This window comes from Cuculus canorus, chromosome 5 (assembly GCF_017976375.1).
Source record: "Cuculus canorus isolate bCucCan1 chromosome 5, bCucCan1.pri, whole genome shotgun sequence".
Classification (NCBI taxonomy): Eukaryota; Metazoa; Chordata; class Aves; order Cuculiformes; family Cuculidae; genus Cuculus; species Cuculus canorus.
In genome coordinates, this window is record NC_071405.1 from 61,395,265 (window position 1) to 61,413,578 (window position 18,314).

Consider the following 18,314-nt stretch of genomic DNA (forward strand, 5'->3'; position numbering starts at 1 on the left):
AAGAAAAAAACAGTCCTAGTATAATTTGCAAAATATTATCAGAAGAATGGCAGAGAACAATTGCTGTCATATGGAGAACACGGCAGAACATAAGCTAAAACAGAACTAATAATAGAAAGGATTTTATCTGAAGCAGAATAACCATGAAACAAGAGGTGATAGCTACAACAGTAAAGTTAACTGGCAGAGTCATTAATATTGGAACCCTCTTAAACTTTCCTTCTTTTTTTTTCTACTCTTGACTTTCCTCACAGTTTGCACATTAATTATGAGACTCGAGAGAGAAACTTCTTTTTCAGAAATGTTTAGTGGATAATATAATGGTAACACTGTTCTGGTGATTTTTCAAAGGCCAAGACAATTAACACTGTATAGCATAGTGTAGCTGTTTATCAGTTTTAATTGCTTCAAGTGACAACTGTAATGCTTTAAGAACTGTATGTGTAAATTCACGTATATACTGTCATAGGAAAAAATTAAAAGGATACTATAGCGATACTACTTTTGCTTTTTGATTTAGATGATTGATGAGGACATTTCTCTCTTTCAGAGCAAATAGTCATGCTTGAATTCATGACCAAAAAGTGCTATGAAGAAAAATGCCATGAATTGCTTTTTCCTTTTCTGTAAATTCATTATAATTATGATATTACTAAAAACATATTTCAAGGACTGTACTATCATGATCTCTACTCTGCAGCTGCAGATATAATTGGTACTGTGCAGGAACAACAATCACTTGACAAAGAACTATGCTTTTCTTCGAGTCACTATTTCTCAGCCTAATTGTCAACTACTTAATTATTGATATTTAGAACAAAAAGTGACTTCTAGAAGTCTCTTTCCCCTGAAGAACTGAAAAAAAAATCACCATGGCTGAAAAACTATAAAAAGGAAAAAATGCACCCATTCAGTCTGACCTCATCACTTGGTTCTAAGTAAGGAAATCTACATTTTCTAACACCGGCTGTGGTGGAACGTACTTTACATCTTGCTTCAGGAAATAGCAGAATCTGATCTAATGATTCAGCTCATGATAGTCAAGGATTTATTATCAAGTAGACAAATATCTTACTGTTTCAGAAATAAATTCCTAATAAAATCTTTTATTTGTTTGACAGTTAACTAGGTCAGGTGAACTCGTCTTTCATCTTACCGAGATGCAAATAAAAACCTAAGATAAACAATACAAAACGTCTCACTTCTCAGAAAACAGAGGATTTTTAGGTGAAAAATGAGTCACATTGCAGACTTACATTACAAATTAGAAATATGATATATTGGGGGTATGTTGCATGTGCACAAGTAATAGAATACCTTCATATTCATTTTGTGCATCTGTGAATTGTTTTCCTTTCCATACAAAGCCATGAACAAGTACTAGCTGGCTGTGAGACTTGTACAAGTTCACAGATCAATTCCAAACTTCAGGGACAGTGCTTCAGAGAAAAATATTTATATAAAAACCAGTTGCTATTTTCACAGAAACAGTGAATACACAGCCAAGGACATGGGCATAAAATCTTGTCTAGAACAGAAAAAAAAAACCTAAACTAAATCTGAAAAGAGAGAATCCCTCATGGCAGTGTCATTGCAGGACTGTTTTGTTTACAAATCAATAAAGATGTAATTTATTGTAAATTGAAACTGACTCCGGTGACTGCAGAGATTAATGATAGTGACAAATTGACCCAGTGCACGCATTGCCTTGCCTAACTCCATTGTGACCCAAAGTTACCTTGACCAACAAACTGAACTTTTAATTCCCTTGATTTTAAGTTGACATTGGAATTCTAGCTTTAACGATTATTAAAAGTGAGAAAGTACATTTCTCAGATACTCCAGAAAGCCTGGAAGGTCCTTTTTTCTTCTTGTATCAAATACACTGTGGTAAACCTAAACCAGTTAAGACCTATTCTTTTATTCCTTCTTGCATTCCTTGCCTACAGCTGGTAAGCCGCTCTGTGGTGCCCACACAAGTAATATATTTCTCAGGTCCTACTTCTTGTAATTCAAACTCTGAGACATGAAGAATATGAATTTTTCAGCCTTTTTAAAGAAGCTCTAAATGACTCTATTTATCATGTTGGGCAGGAAAGTCTTAATCAATTAAGACTGAACATAAATGTTCTATGCCACACATTCCACCCTCTCTTTCCCCCACTAATTGCAAAAGGGTTTCAAAGTGTGTGGCTCGCTTCCGTCCTACAGGGACAGGTTTTGTTATTTCAGAGAAAAACAAAGGGAAAGCAAAAGAGGAGAAAGGCAGGTTGTTATCTAACACAAGGCATATATCCAAGCTATTGTAGCACTCTGAGAACTGAAATCTCAGATTCAGAGGTGGCCAAGGATGTCCTTGACCATAAAAGTCAGTTTTAACAGCCTGCTAAGAACACCTACAACAGTAATGATTTCATTTTTATTTTCCCTTTAGTTTTTGTAAATAGGCCAATTAACTCAGTAAGTGCCTTTAGGCAGAAGAAATGGTTTCTGCACACCTTATTCTTATTTTTCAGTTCAGCAGACCTGCACAAAATATTGTTCATGTCAGTCTTCAAAACATTTCTGAGAGCGTCTCAAAAAAATCCACAAAAATACCGGGCTTACTTGGAAAAATGAAGGTTGCTGCAACAAAACCAGCTTATTGTTCATTTTAATTACATTTGTGGTACTAATGTTTAGAAAGAATATACACAACAACTCAGGAAATCTGTTATCTGCACTTACAGAGAACAAAACCACTGTATTGAGAAGGGAGACCAAGAATTACAATGCAAACTACTCCAATTGCAGTAACTAAAATGATAAGAATTGTTACTGCTATGTGACTTCTGCCACACCGTGTCAAGCAAGCTTAACTGACTAGTGAAGCAATAAAAACTGGCCACATAGATTCTTTTGGACTTCCTATTTGTGAAATAAACCATGCTTGCCTAACACACAAAAGCTGGGTATCTCCAAAAGTGGTTTAAGCAAATTTCGTTTATTGGCCAAGCCTGAACCCAGGTAACTGTCAGAATGTAATTTAAGGAACTCATTGAACCCTGGTATGTGAATTGCTTCTGATGATGTGCCTATAACATTTTCCTAGGGATCAGCTACAGCTGCCAGGATGAAAACTATTAGTCTTTTGTCTTCTTACTCGAAGATGTTCTCCTGTTTCATTTGAATATATGATTACATTTTATAAGGAGTGGTTATTCGCTGAGTATGTTTGGCAAATATGTATTTTTATAGACTAGTGTGATTTTGCTAATGTGCTCCATCGACTCTACATCTGTCTAAGGAGTCTATGATTATACAAACAGGCTTACATCTTGGCTTACACAAAACAATCCTTACCTATCACCACCTCCTAGGAAGCCTCTGTTCTGTGTTCTCCAGGGATTAATGCCAGAACTTCTTTCTCTTCAAAAGAGAGAATTTGGAGAGATTTCTAGATTCCCCTGACAGAAATAACTTGCAGTCTGATTTGGTGAATCACACTGCCTGTCTGGCAAAATGCTACCCTGTTGCTTCTCAGTCCTTGGAATGTCGAAAGTATCATATACTTGAATACAATTTGTGGCCATTAATCCCACTGTATATGTTTCAGATAGAAACTATGCTGTAAAATAACAAAATTGAGAAAAAGGCTTTGTGTCATTTGAGTAGTGACATTGCTACAAATCTCAAAACTGAAAAAATCCAGATTTGAAGACAGCAGATACTTTCTGGAAGCTTTCACTTAACTCCACCACAGGCCGAGGAATCTTAGCAGAGCTGGTGGAATAAAAAATTACCAACTCTGCAAAGAGATTTTTGTATGGAAGTGTTGGCCAAAGAACAGCTTCTTGCATTTTTTGACCAGCTAGAATGGAAGTTAGGACATCTGTTTACCTTTCATTCGGACTAAACTAAGCCCTCTGACATACATCAGCATTTGACTAGGAACGGAAAAGTTGCCTGCGGCTTAGGGCATGGAATTTGAAAACAGTTGAGTTAAAGCTGTTATGTTAAAAATGTCTGCCTTTATTTCTATTTGTAAATTCTCTGTGTGATCCTATGAAATTTAAGGCTGCCTTGCCTTTTTCTTATATGACAACCACAGATCACATCGTTTTCACAGACTATCACTTCTCCCCTGAAATGCTGAGTTCTGGTGCCTTTTGAGGGCCAAGATGATCCACTGCATCCTCGTTTCTTTACTGTGACCTTCTGGTCTTTCTGTGCTTCCTGTGATCGCTGCACAACTTGAGCAGGAGCTGCAGTTAGGCTGCCTGAAATACCGTTTGCAGTATGCATTTCCAGAGCAAATACTTGCACTCTTGAGATGGTATTTCTCACACTTTAGAAGGGTTTCTTCTGTTCCTTGAATTACTTCTTCCATGCTTTTAAGAGGAAGATTTTGTGTGTTTCAGAAGGGCAGTCTAATGAAAGCTGACACTGACAAGGCGCTCTCTGTGGCTCTGACACAGAGATGCTTTTGTTCCTTACACGAAACCAGAGAATGTCAGAGAGCAGTTTGAGCACAAGGCAACAGACATTTTTCCTTATAGTTGCTGAAGCCTGTGACAAAAGGCATACACACACAGCATTCCCCCACGTACTTTAATCTGTGTTCTTCCAGTGCATTAATACAAATGGATTCAGCCTGAAAGCTGAGAGCTTCTTGCACTGCTTGTAAAATCCAAGCAGAGAAACAATGAGATTTTATTGCCACCTTTGCCCAGTTTTCCTCTGGCGCTTCCCTCTCTCCACAAACACTGTAACAACACACATTGGACTTTGTAGGCGCGTACTGCACACCATAAAAGATGAGATACTGCTAGAGCAGGAAGGAAAAAAAGAAGTCTTGGTCAGAAGCCTACTTTTATTTCTGGTGCTTTTAACAAAACAAGAAAGTAAAAAAGTTTCCATTATAATCCTGACATTTTCTACTAGGAATAAAGAGATCTGGGTTTTGTATTCTCAGATCTCTGTTCTATTACTGCTCATTCATTTACTCAATATTACTTATTTCCATGCCTTAGTTTATACCTGTATGAAAGAAATCTGATATTTCTCTTCGAATTCCTGTCACAGAAGGGTGAAAAATACTACATTCATGATAAATACCTTGATTATTACAGCTTCGGCACGGACTTTGGAGCAAAATCTTTAGCAACATTGCAGAAGAAACACATAGGTAGTGATCTAGAACTATCAATTCCTAACTATTAAATTTGTACTAAACCCTTTCAGTCATGCTGAAACACCTTCACTACAATTTTGACCTTGTGAAGTATCCTTATTTTACATGCAATGAATGTCTACATCTTCATCTACAAACATTAACACACTGCAGTTAATTGATAATACAACAGGAGCTTTTCAAACCCCAAAGGCCGAGGGCTAAGGATTGTACTTCATGTTGGCCTTTAAAATGCTGAGATTTTTAAGCTGTGGAGCACCTCTTGGGATGAGGGTCTTGTAAGTGAGTAATGATAGAAAAACACAGTACTGAATAAGGAAAGACTGGACATAAGGGGTAACTAGGAATGACAGTTAGGATAGTGAGGGAAGCCATAAATAGCCTTACACATTTACTGTGCCAGACAAAGACAGAGAATGGATTCTATCAAACATACCCAGTCAATGAATGTGAGCACATAACCTTTTCCTTCCCACCCGCTTCTCCTTTTTCAGTGCCACTGCAGAGATTGCCTTATAGAATAGAAACTTCAGAAGAAAAGGATTGTAATGTAACACCTACTAAGTTGAGGTAATCAGCAGTAGTCAACAGTTAACGATGCTTTCCTTATGAACAGATGCTAATGGTTACGAAACCTTGCCTGGTAGATAAATAGTACCTTTCTCAGCAATCTGTCTTACAAATGATCCTCTGTGTACAGCCATTACTTCAGCCAGACACTGGCAGCTCTGCAATTGTTCATGGCCAGGTGAAGAATAGTACCTGTCACGCAGTTTGAGCGCTCCACCTTTCAACTGACCTGTTCTCAAGCTTGTTTGAAATACTTAACAATTGCATATGAGGAAGCAACATAAAAGAACAGGTAAGATAAAAACCTAGGGTACTCACGTTTCTCTATACATAGGTTTATCCCACCACCCCATCGCTGCCCAAGGAGCGTCCTGAAGACTTTGCTAGAGCTTGCAGCCGAAACCACTAACAGCAAGCCCCCTCCGCCCCCCACTGCTGCCCTCTTTCCTGGGATCTGCATCATCGCAGGGCTTGCTTAGCACTTCATCACTGTTTCTGACTTGCTCACATGGTGACCCAAGAGACTCCAATCCTTCCCCCATACTCCCCACTTTCACCTCAGAATTTAGCTGCGTTGATTTTGCAGCACCAGCAGTGCTCACACTTCTTTATCTTTTAAGAGCAACACTGGGATGCTTCAGACTGAGCCAAACTCTCTTAAAAGCCTCCAACAAACAAGTGTAGCAATCTATTTAAAAGGCTAAATGCCTTTTATCGGGGTGTCAATCAAAACTACAACATGAAGGATCTCACAACTATCACAAATATTTCCAGATGCTGTATTAATAAAACTAGGAGATGTTTTGGAAAGAAGTCTCATTAACTTCTTAGTATTTCTTACAAGTAAATGCACTTTTTGTAGAAATCTTTATTTTCAGACCATGCTAATCCAAAGAAAGTTTTATTGTAGCTCTTCTTTCCGAAATAGGGAAAAAAATCCCCAACTCACTGCTTTGGCTACACACCAGCCTGTCGATTAATACGTTGAATGATTCCTTTTGGATAGAATACGAAACACTACCCAAGCCTTTTATTTTATTTCTATCACATTTCCTTTCTGTTCTATCCAGAAGAGAACACTTAAGACAGAAGAAAACTCTCTGTCCTCTCATCTTTAGAGGCAACAGAAATTCAACAAAGTAAGGCTTGAACTTAGGATCATAGAATAGTTTGGGTTGGAAGGGACCTTAAAGATCATCTAGTTCCAATCATCCTGCCATGGGCAGGGACATCCCACTGGATCAGGCTGCTCAAGGCCCCATCCAACCTGGCCCTGAACACCTCCAGGGATGGAGCAGCCACAGCTTCCCTGGGCAACCTGTGCAGTGCCTCACCACTCTCATCGTGAAGAAATTCCTCCTTATGACTAGTCTACATCTGCCCCTCTCCAGTTTAGACTCTTTGTCCCTAGTCCTTTCACTACAAGCCTCTGTAAAATGTCCCTCTCCAGCTTTCTTGTAGGCCAACCTCAGGCACCGGAAAGTCGCTATAAGATCTCCTCTGAGCCTTCTCTTCTCCAGAAGATATATATATGATAAGATAATATCATATATTATATAGAGCAGCAGACTAGGCTGATGATTGATGAAAATTATAAGATCAAGAAAAAATGCCAAAATGGTGAAATTGATCTAAAAAAAAGCTCAGAAAAACCCCAAACATTTTATTTTTCTATTTTCAAAGGATAAGTGGGCAATAATGATGGAGAAGAATTGCCAAATTGTAAAGTGTAAATCATAATAAAATGCTCTTCTGATCAAGGTTGCTTAGATTCACTATGTGTTCTATTACAAAAGTTTCATATAGACTGGACATTTATGGAAATCAACATCAGATGGAGGACATGCATTCTAGCAAAATTTACCTATAACAGAAGTAATTTAACCAGTTGCCATTTGACAACAGTACTTTTTTGAGATTAGGATCTTAGGGATCATGTTTAACCCTGAAAAAAAAGAAGTTCATATTTGATATGATTCTTCCTCAAGCAGCCCTGATTTGAATATATGGTTTTGCTTCTCTGTGTGTAGAATTCTACAGTTTTATTCCCACAGGGCAATTAAAATTGCCTTTGCTTTAATAAAAACTATCAATAAAACTAGATGGCCGAAAGAAACAATAACAATTTGGAAATAAGTATGTCATAACAAATTAAAAGCAGATTAACAGTTTTCTTAACCTGCTCAGCCTTTAGGTAGGACGCTAACTTAAATCTGTATTAACTGCTGTCTGGAATCCACTTGGACATGAAATCCTTCAACCTAGATCTCATTGTTACTTTTTTAATTACAGTATTCTTTCTAGAAAGTTTTCAGTATTACAGTGGAAACTAATTTTTATTCAGTTTTGCTAGAGTGAAATAAATAAATACCATTTGCAAATAGTTTATATTTTGAATATAATATACTCAAATAATCCAAGGACAGTGTTTTTCATCACAGTTGAAGTATTTAATGACAAAATCAGATCTTCCAGTTATGTCTCAAGAGAGACAAGGTCCCACTTCCCCGAGTGGCACAAAGTTTTGACATACTTGAGAACTTTCAAGAAACTGGGTTACAATAGATACCAGCAAGTATTACGATTTTGGCATAGCAAAACCTACCTACCTTGAAGATTATTTTTTAGAGAGCACATTTTTGTTAATATTTCACAGAATGCACAACTTTCGGTAGACATAAAATTAGCCTTTTAAGACTTTTAAGAATTTGCAGTACAGTCGTCAAGTCTAACAAGACATTATTTTTATTCTTTGCAGAACTTTAAAAAGATAAAGAAACTATTGATGTTGTTACAATTTACAAATACATTCTTTCATATGAAACATTAACCTGAATTACAGTATATGTACATGGCTATCTAACGACACTAGGTTGTATACACTACAAGCTAAGTTCCAGAAGGAACTGCAATACTATAAGATTTACCTTTGGATAGACATTTATACACCTGATTTTTTTTTCTAAGAACTACCAAATCTTGTAGTTGAATGAACAGCAAGAAGAAAGTAAACACAGACGAACTGCTTTTCCTTCATTCAATAACACTACGTTACTAAGAATTCACACAGTAAATGGCTTTTGATGGTCGGATGAAAGTCCTGAGTTACGATACATAACACGATACACTTTAACTAGAGGATATTAAGAAAAACAATGCTGAAAAACTGTCAGTGGGACAGTGGTTTAGAACAGTTCAGCTCACAAAAGGTCTGGAATTTAGCAGTGCCACTGTGACCTTGTCCTGTCCAGCTGATAATCATGTAAACACCTGAAAACCTATGCCATTTTATCTGAATTTAGACAACTAATTCTTTCCAGATTTATCTGATTGGGGTTTTAGACATTTCTTATAAATTATTGACAAGCTTAGAAGACCAGCTAGATGGCAGCAGTTCAAAACATATTCCTTCTTTCTCTCAAGAGAAAGACTAGTGAGGTAAGTAGCAGAATGTAATTAAAAAAGAAAGAGGAAAAGATGATGATAGAAGATAGTTATGTGGTCAAAAATTAACTCCCTAACTGATTTCTAATGTAGTTATTTTTAAAAAATAGCCTAACATTTTGTCTCTAGCAGAAGTTTAATTTCCAATGAGGGACTGCTTTCCTGGTTAATTTGGAGAAATATCCATAGTCATTACAATAACACTCAGAAAGCTACTGACATTTCCCATTTCCAGGGCAAGCATTAATTGTACATAGCTCAGCAGAGTGTTCAGAACTCACGTCATTAATGAGCCTGTTCTAACAGATGTGGCCAAATTCCTTTTCAGTTGACAGTGCTGCATGTAGTAACTGTTAGAGCTGATGCTAAATAGATCTAAATGATTGTATGGTGTTACACAGCTGACAAATTTACCCCTTCTATCAATTCCCAGTGTGAAATTAAATAAAAAGCTTCATATAAAACAGTTTAAATTACAGGAAAAAAACTCAGATGTAAAGTTTGAATGCAATCAGTTAACTAGTCAGTGTCCCTAGTTCAAATGAGAATGTTTTCCTAAAGCCAAGCATCTTTTTACAAAATGGGCATTTCCAAGAGATTTTCAGTTACTTCAGCTTGCAGTAACTAAAATATTCTAAATTACTACAGAAGCTTTTATCTGTCTTATGAGTGCTTCTCTGAGGCTTTTAGAGTGTACAGTGTCATTAACAATGCAAAAACCTTATTCTACATTCAAAATGAAAACTACAGTACATTCATATAATGCCAGGTTTCTGGCTCTCTGATAACATGAGGACAAAAAATGAAAAGCAGGCAACTTCAGAAGATGAAGGCTGAAACTTCTGCTAGGATTTCTGGTTTTGGCTTAACAGTTTCAAAAAAAAAAGTGCATAATCATTTTTTCTTTTTTTTTTCTTCGTTCTAGAAGCATATTAGAACATCTTCAAAAATGTTAAGAAAACAGCTGTGAAGTAAAAAGAGTACCCTACTTATTTTTGCAAGAGACTACAGTGCATGTATTGCATATAGTGAATACAGAATGAAGCAGGGAGTCACTCTTCCAGTGATAGTGTATATTGAAAACTGAGAACCAAACTAGAAATTATAATTATATTGTACCAAGACATGCTTTTTAAAAGTCTCTATTTCAAAAATCAGACTACTAGCTAACAGAAAAGTAATTCTAATAAGAAAAAATTCTGAAGTGTTCCCAAAAATTCTTACTGTAGAATTTATGAAAAACAGAAGACTTGAAAAATACTGAATTGTCATTTTCCCAGGCCTTCGCATTCTCATTTGCTTTAGCCTTCAGCCACAGAATCACAGGTAAAAAGGAAATGAAATGTTATTTTATACCAGACTGCTAAATTCTAGATTGTGTTTTGAGGCACAGCTATACGTGTATAGGTGTAAAAATTACTTTTCTCCTCAATTTTGAAACCTCAAGCATACATTCTGTAGGTTTCATTACACTAGTCAAATAATCAAACCAGAAGGAAAAATAGGAATATTCAAAATGTATCACTGGTAACCGATTACCCTATGAAATTCAGATATGCACTTCTGAGTACTGGTGATGGCACAAAACTACATTGAATAGCCAAAAGAAGTTTTTCGGTTTCTCAGTACAAAACAGCCTATTTTCCACTGTAGTTACAACCCCAGGTGTTTAATTCCAACATTCACTTTCTGCTGATGTTACATAAAATGAAGAAAAGTATACCCTTTCTTGGGAAGAATATTACTATTTCAATCCTGACCAGGCTGCCATTTGGTCCAGTTCCCCTGTTTGATTTCAATCCTGTAACAACTGAAATGCAGGTAGAAAGTACTGCAGGACTGTGCAGCAATATTACAAAAGAGGGACAAAAGTAAGTCAAAAAGGTAGAAATGCAACACTTTTTCCTGCGCAGAAACTGAAAGAATGCCCCTCCACTGGAAGAAAAAAGACACAGCGGTCTGGATCTCCTGTAAAAGTTGCTGAATGTAGCCTTTTCAGTTTCTCTTGGGAAGATTTCAGCTTTTGGCAGTATCTCAGCATTTGTGCTTCATGGCAAGCTGAAAAGGAAAGAAAAAAATTAATTAAAGACAGATTATAAGTAACAATAGCTATATCAAGCTTATGTGGCTGGCCTGGATCTGGAGAGTTAGTAAACCAAATTCTCCAGAAGATGCCAGAAATCCCTAACTCCTTCGCACACAGATAGACAGCCATTCCCTTTACTGTGACAAATAGGCAAAGTCTCCCTTTGCTATGCTGAGGAAGCAGGATTTATCTGCTTTCATAGCTGTGTTTCCCAATGTTCCACTGTTCTGCTACCTGTGAGGAATGCTACAGCAATACACTAGAAACAAAGACATGCTTAAAAGAACGGTCATTTAGACCTAATGATTTGGATTGTTAAATGCAATCAGAAATTCAAGACAAATAATTTAAAATACCTGTTCAACAGCTCTGCCACTATATAATGATGAAAAATCAAGACCCAATTTCCTTTCTACCTCTGTGATTACTGATTATTTCCATTTCAAACAGCTCTGAAATGTCTTTAAACAGGGATAAGAGGGTGAAAAAAATGCTACAGTGACTTATACCCTGTACAAAGAGTCTATACAAACAGACTTTGCAAACCAAGCAGAGAACTTAGTTTTGGGCTCAGTATAATAATTTTGTATGTGTAAATAATAACACGCTATAACATGCTAAGAAAGCTGAGATGAGTGAACCCTCTAAGAAGTTGTCTAGAAACCAGAACTGTTTGGGGCACTTGAAATTTCCTCACTTGCTACCAATGAAATGTTGATCAATGAATGACTCCATTTTAATTGACATAAGCCTTTGATACTCAAGCTGATGCTCACAAATATGTCATTTTAAAAATTATTTGTGGAGATATACTGGGAAGGCATTTCAGCATGAAAGAGCTCCATCCAACACTTTCCTCTCTCCCCTCAGGCAACTCCAACAACAAGATTTTATTATACAAAATCCATTTCTCTGAGCTCCTGTACAATCAAAAACAAAGGGAAGGAATTCTTTACTGGAAAATGAGGAAGCTAAAAAAGGTATCATAAAGAAGATTGATAGATACGTTGAGCTATGTTGCAGCCTTTACACAAGTACATATAGGTATACGCTTTCCTTCAATAAACCCTGACAGCCGAACCAGAAGCACTCTGAGAGTGCTACTATTTCTGATGCAAACTGGTTTGTTTGTTTTAACAAGTGACTACGGTGTTTTGCAAAGATGCTAGAAAGAATATTTCTGTGCCACACATCTTCTACTGTCTTCATTATGTGTTTCACATCTTAAAATAACCCGATGCATAGCTGAAGTAGAATTATAGAATCATTTAGTTTGCGAAAGACCCTTAAGGTCAGAGAATCCAACTGTTAACTGACTACTGCCAAGTCACCATTAAACCCTGTGTCTAAGCACCACATCTATCCACCTTTTAAATACCTTGAGGGATGGTGACTCAACCACTTCCCCTGGGCACCCTGTTCCAGTGCTTGACAACCCCTTTGGTGAACAAATTTTCCTTAATGTCCAACCTAAACCTCCCTTGGCACAAATTGAGGCCATTGCCCTGTGACTTGTTACTCGGGAGAAGAACAACACCACCCACCTTGCTTACAACCACCTTTCAGGTAGTTGTATATAGTGATAAGGTCTCCCCTTAACGTCCTAGTTAACAATCCTAGTTCTCTTACCTGCTCTTCATAAGTCTCGGTCTCTAGACCCTTCATCAGCTTGTTTGCCCCCTTTTTGGACACACTACAGCATCTCAATGTCCTTCTTACTCTGAGAAGCCCAAAACTGAACACAGTACTCAAAGTGTGGCCCCATTAGCGCCAAGTACAGGGGGACAATCACTTCCCTCCTCCCGGTGGTCATATCATATTCTGATACAGGCCAGGATGCTGTTGGTCTTCTTGGCCACCTTGACACACTGCTAGCTCATATTCAGTTGGCTGTCAACCAGCACCCCCAGCTCCTTTTCCGCTGGGCAGCTTTCCAGCCACTCCTCCCCAAGCCTACAGTGCTGCAGGGGGTTGTTGTGACCACAGTGCAGGGCCTAACACTTAACCTTGTTAAATTTCTTACAGTTGGCCTTGGTCCATCGATCCATCCTGTCCAGTTCTGTCTGTACAGCCTTCCTTCCTTCAAGCAGATCAACACTTTGACACAGCTTGGTGTTGTCTGCAAAATTACCGAGGGAGCACTTGATATCCTCATCCAGATCATTGATAAGGATATTAAACAGAGCTGGCCCTAATACTAACCCTTGGGGAACACCACTTGTGACTGGTGCCAACTGGATCTAACTCCATTCACCACAACTTTTCAGGCCCAGCAATCCAGCCATTTTTTTTACCTATTGAAGACCACATCCATCCAAGCCATGTGCAGCCAACTGCTCCAGGAGAATACTGTGAGAAAGGGGCCAAAGGCTTCACTATAGTCTAAATAAACAACGTCCATGGCCTTTCCCTTGTCCACTAAGTGTGTCACCTGGGCACATAAGGACATTGGGTGAGTGAGACAGGACCTGCCTTTCCTAAATCCATACTGACTGGGCCTGATTGCCTGGTTGTCCTGTACAGGCTGTGTGATGGCATACAAGATGATCCACTCCATAACCTTCCCCAGCATTGACATCAGACTGACAGGCTTGTAGTTTCCTGGATCCTCCTTCTGTCCCTTCTTGTAGATGGACTTCACATTTGCTGACATCCAGTCAACTGGAACTTCCCCTGTGAGCCAGGATTGATAATAAATGATGAGAAGTGGCTTGGTGAGCACTTCTGCCAGCTCTCTCAGTACCCTCAGGTGGTTCCTACCCATCCCCATCAACTTGTGTATGTCTAAGTGGCATAGCAGGTTGCTAACCATTGCCCTTCGGATTATGGGGGCTTCATTCTGCTCGCTGTTCCTATCTGCTGGCTCAATACCAGTTACAACATCCCATGTAGAGGTGTACCCCTTCCTTACACCACTGACTGACTTGGTGGGGGGGCATAGGGGCATAAAAAGCACCTCCCTAAGGGCTTGAGTGCAAGCATCTGCCACCAAAGGATCTTTGTCATGACCATACCATCATCGTCACAGCCATTGTCACAGGATCCTACGGTGGTGATATCTTTATTTCTTTCTCTTTTTCTCTCCCTTTCTGATCCTTCCTATAAATGTTCACATAGAACTCAAGCTGCCTGCCACTATGCTTTGCCAGTTTAAGTTTCTTGCTGCCTCTAAGCTCTCATCTAATCATTTGGTGTTGTCTCACCTTAATTTAGCCTGAGGGGATTAATTTTTCTTACTTGGGTTCTAACAACCGGTAATCTGTAGAACTGGACTGGCAGGAAGGTTTCATAAATCTCAGCCCAGCTCACAGTCCAAATGGAATTTATCCTTTGTTCTATTCTGCATCACTTATATATTTCCTGCAGAATCCTTTCTTACTTACTGCCACACAGGCATGTAAATTCAAATGCCTTTGTACAAAATCCCGATTGAGAATTTTCCCATATTTTGTATTTGGTTATTAAAATAAATACTTGCATTGTGGATGTTTTTGGCTTCTTCACCATTCCTGCTATGTTTCCCTTGAATTTTTGCTTTGAATTATTACATCAGGATTTTTTAAACATATACTTCTAAATATGGCACAGCACAGGCTACCAAAGACAGCATTTTTATTGCAATGCTGCATCATTTAATACTTAGATTTTTTAATTAAGATTTTCCTAATGGAACCTGTTGAAAAGATCTGTTTCTGATCGAAGCACGTCCTCCTCTGTGAAACTGCTTTTCTGCATACGTGGAAGATGAAAGGGCAACACATACTTATGAAACCTATTCAAAACTCAACCAAGACTCATAGTGGCCCAACTATCAGAGGCATTTTTCATTTTTGAACCTCCTACACCAAGCAGCACTGTATGCTTTACTCTAAAGCAGCAAACCTTTTGCCCCACTATCCAAGAAGATTCTGTTTAGGGATGGTTTGGTACGTTGGCATCGATATCATCACTGAGAGGTGGTGGTGTTAAATGGAAGAGTCCAAGAGCAATCTCATACCGTACCCAGGCCACTAATCTGAACAATGCTAATCTAAATGTGCCACAAACAGGATTATTCCAGTAAATATTAAAATAAATTGGTTTGTGACATTTTAAAGAATATGTAAGACAGAGGTTTGTATGGAACTGCATGGTATCAATCCAGGATTTCTAGTGTTAAAGCAGCAGCTATGCTTTTTTTTGGCACAAGCATGATAAAGTCTAGTGTGTGTGCTAAGCAGCAAAACTATTACATCAAACTTTTACCTTTTTTTTTTTTTTTCAGAAAGCGCCATACCTGCTGGGAATGTATTACACAGCCACCAAACCTAATGCTGTGGATGCCAGAATATCTGCCACAGACACGGAAGCTCAGCACCATCAGGCACATGCAGAAGCAACAGGCATAGTACTATCAATGCCTTCCACTAAGAATAGTAAATGTCCATATGTTCTTGAGAAGGAACAATTCCTCAAAACCCCTCAAAAATAACATTTCCAGACATAAAAAGATACGTCTTCAGAAACAATCACACACCTATGACTGCATATCAAAGGGGATTAACCACAATTTCGCAATAGTGCTGCACAAAGGTGAAGTAGTAGGAAGATGGATTTAAATATGCTTCTGGAAGTGAAAATAGGTAGTTTCAGTTCAAGCGGAAACGCAGCAAACCTGAGATCTATGCACAGAAGAAGTTATAAACCAGAAATCTGCCAAGTGAGGAACAGAACAAAGAAAAAAAAGCCAGCTGTTTGTAAACAGTGACTGACTACAATTCTTTCTAGAATGTCTTCCTCTCAAAGTAAAGGAATGTGTGACATTAACTTACTGAGTGAGAAATTGTAGCTGACTCAGCATTAGCTCCTGGGGTAGCAACTTTAACCCACCAAAATCTTACCTTGTGCGCAGTTTCTGCAAACTGCTGTGCACTGTTTTTCAGCTCCTCTGTCTTTTCTTCTGCTCGACCTAGCCTTTCACCACGCTCATTCAAAGCCTGACTTGCCTTCTGTACGGCACTTGTCACACTGTCTGCTGCAGAATGGAGTATGCTGTTTCCTGCAATATTAAAAGAAACTATTAGAACACTCATATAAATCTATGCTTTGTATTAAACACAGCTATTTGCATTTATAGTGTTTTAGAGCTGATGCGTTATCTGCTAGTTTACCATCTAGTTGCATTTTGGACAATGGGATAAGTTATTGTTTTCTCACTCAAACCTATTATTAGCAACTTACAAACAAGTATCACATGGCAACACAATACCTAATATTGCTCATATATCATTTCAGGAAGCTATTCTGTGAAGTCAATAAACATGTTCACAAGTGCACATAGCTTCTTCACAATGCTCCTATTAATATAGATTAACTTTCTTTGTTTCCCTAGAGACTAAGTAACTGACACTGCAGAACACATCTGCATGAATTCATCTTTTTTTTTTCCATGTTATTATTATTAGAACAACATTATAACAATATTTCATTTACAAGTGCACCTAAACACTAATACTACAGTTATGTTACGCTGGTCTGATCTATCTACCTTTGACCCTTCTCCATCAGCCAAATTTATGTGACAACATACTTTATTTAAACCTTAGTAGTTAAAGTTCCAGTAAAGCTCAATATCATCTAAGCCCCTAGCTTTATAGTCCAAATCAAGTTATCATTTTCTGCTTCTCTTGCAGTACACAATGTAGAAGTTTCTTTGAGTTTTCAACAGAACTGCATTTCTCCTCGACACCTACTCCTTTTTAATGCTCAGTCTTTCATTATGGTTTCCCAACAAAGGGGCTTATCCTCTGTCTGGAATGAGCTGCTGATGGATGTTTAAAATATGAACCACAGCATAAACTGAAAACTCTTCAGAGAAAGTTAGAGATTATCAGTGTCAACTGCTGCGTATTAAGATATATGTAGAATAAAAAGTGTTTTGTCCTACCCTTAAACTTTTTCAGCAAAAATTCAGCTTTTCACAATACAGTACATTTCCCACAAGCTTTAAAATTTAATCTGCCTTACAAAGAATTAGTTTTCCAGGGATGTGTTGTCTAGATATATACAAAGGCACCGCTAGAGGCAGAAAACTAATACAGATAGAGCATTAACCACTAGGCACACTGTCAGTTTTCTAAATGGTCCCAAACACTGTAGTCACACAGAGCCTTTTTTCACAGCATTAAAACAAAATATGTAAGACTTCAATGAATTGTGCTGGTCAAGGTACAAAATCAGTTCAACACATGAAGATGAACTGAGCACTAGAGCAAATCTGCTGTTGTAACAAAGTCTGCTGCTCCTATGGACATACAAAGATAGGTGAAAATAAACACAAATTTATTCCTTTTATCATTAATCTGAAGGGCTATTTCATGATTAGTTTCACAGCGAAAAGGAAGACCAAAAGACCCATTCAAACTTATTTTACAGACAATAGTACTTTCCTTAGAACAGCAAACAAATAACGAAAAGTGAAACTGAGGTTTGCTCCCGGTAGTTAGTGAAACAACAGCACCAGCTGCATGTGCAAGTACTCTTGAGATAAAAAAGTTGCCTTAAAAATTTATTAAACTAAAACACAACTGTGGAGGTGGGAAGGGACCCAAGAACCTACACACAATGACTCATATATGATGCGTCAATATGGGAAATATCAAGCAAGGAAGACTCTGGCTTCCTGCATACCAGTATTGTTAATTTTTTCACATCAGTAATTAAAAATAATGGATGCATAGGATCTGGAACTGATACAGGTTTGGTTTTTTTCTGTTGTCGCATGGAATAAAGAATTGGTATTTAGAAAATGAAAACAACCTCCCTAAGCCTCTTTTAAGTCCCCTACAGCACCAGCAGCTCCACTGCAAAACTCTCCCAGTTCAAGGATGAGCACTGGGATCAGCCCCACAGAAAAACCAAATGGTTTCTTGAACATAGCAGAATCCTACAACATCACTTTGGACTCTTAAGACTTAGAACAAGTCAGAGAAAATCTCAATCCTGAGTTACAGTTAGTAGTGTCTGCCAACAGTAACATGTCTTATACCCATGTTATTAATT

The 18,314-nt window shown here is 38.0% G+C and overlaps 1 protein-coding gene across 8 annotated transcripts in view; it reads right to left on the reverse strand.

The window, feature by feature from the left end:
* Window positions 1–8,470: 8,470 nt before the first annotated feature.
* The window catches only part of STXBP6 (syntaxin binding protein 6), a 110,547-nt gene continuing 100,703 nt past the window's right edge, over window positions 8,471–18,314 (reverse strand). For all 8 annotated transcript variants that reach the window (XM_054068700.1, XM_054068703.1, XM_054068705.1 and 5 more), the window contains 2 exons: window positions 16,154–16,311; window positions 8,471–11,245 (listed from right to left, as the gene is read on the reverse strand). In XM_054068700.1, the coding sequence (XP_053924675.1) occupies window positions 11,222–11,245; window positions 16,154–16,311 (182 nt within the window). In that variant the 3' untranslated portion in view covers window positions 8,471–11,221. The remainder of the gene's footprint in view (window positions 11,246–16,153; window positions 16,312–18,314) is intronic.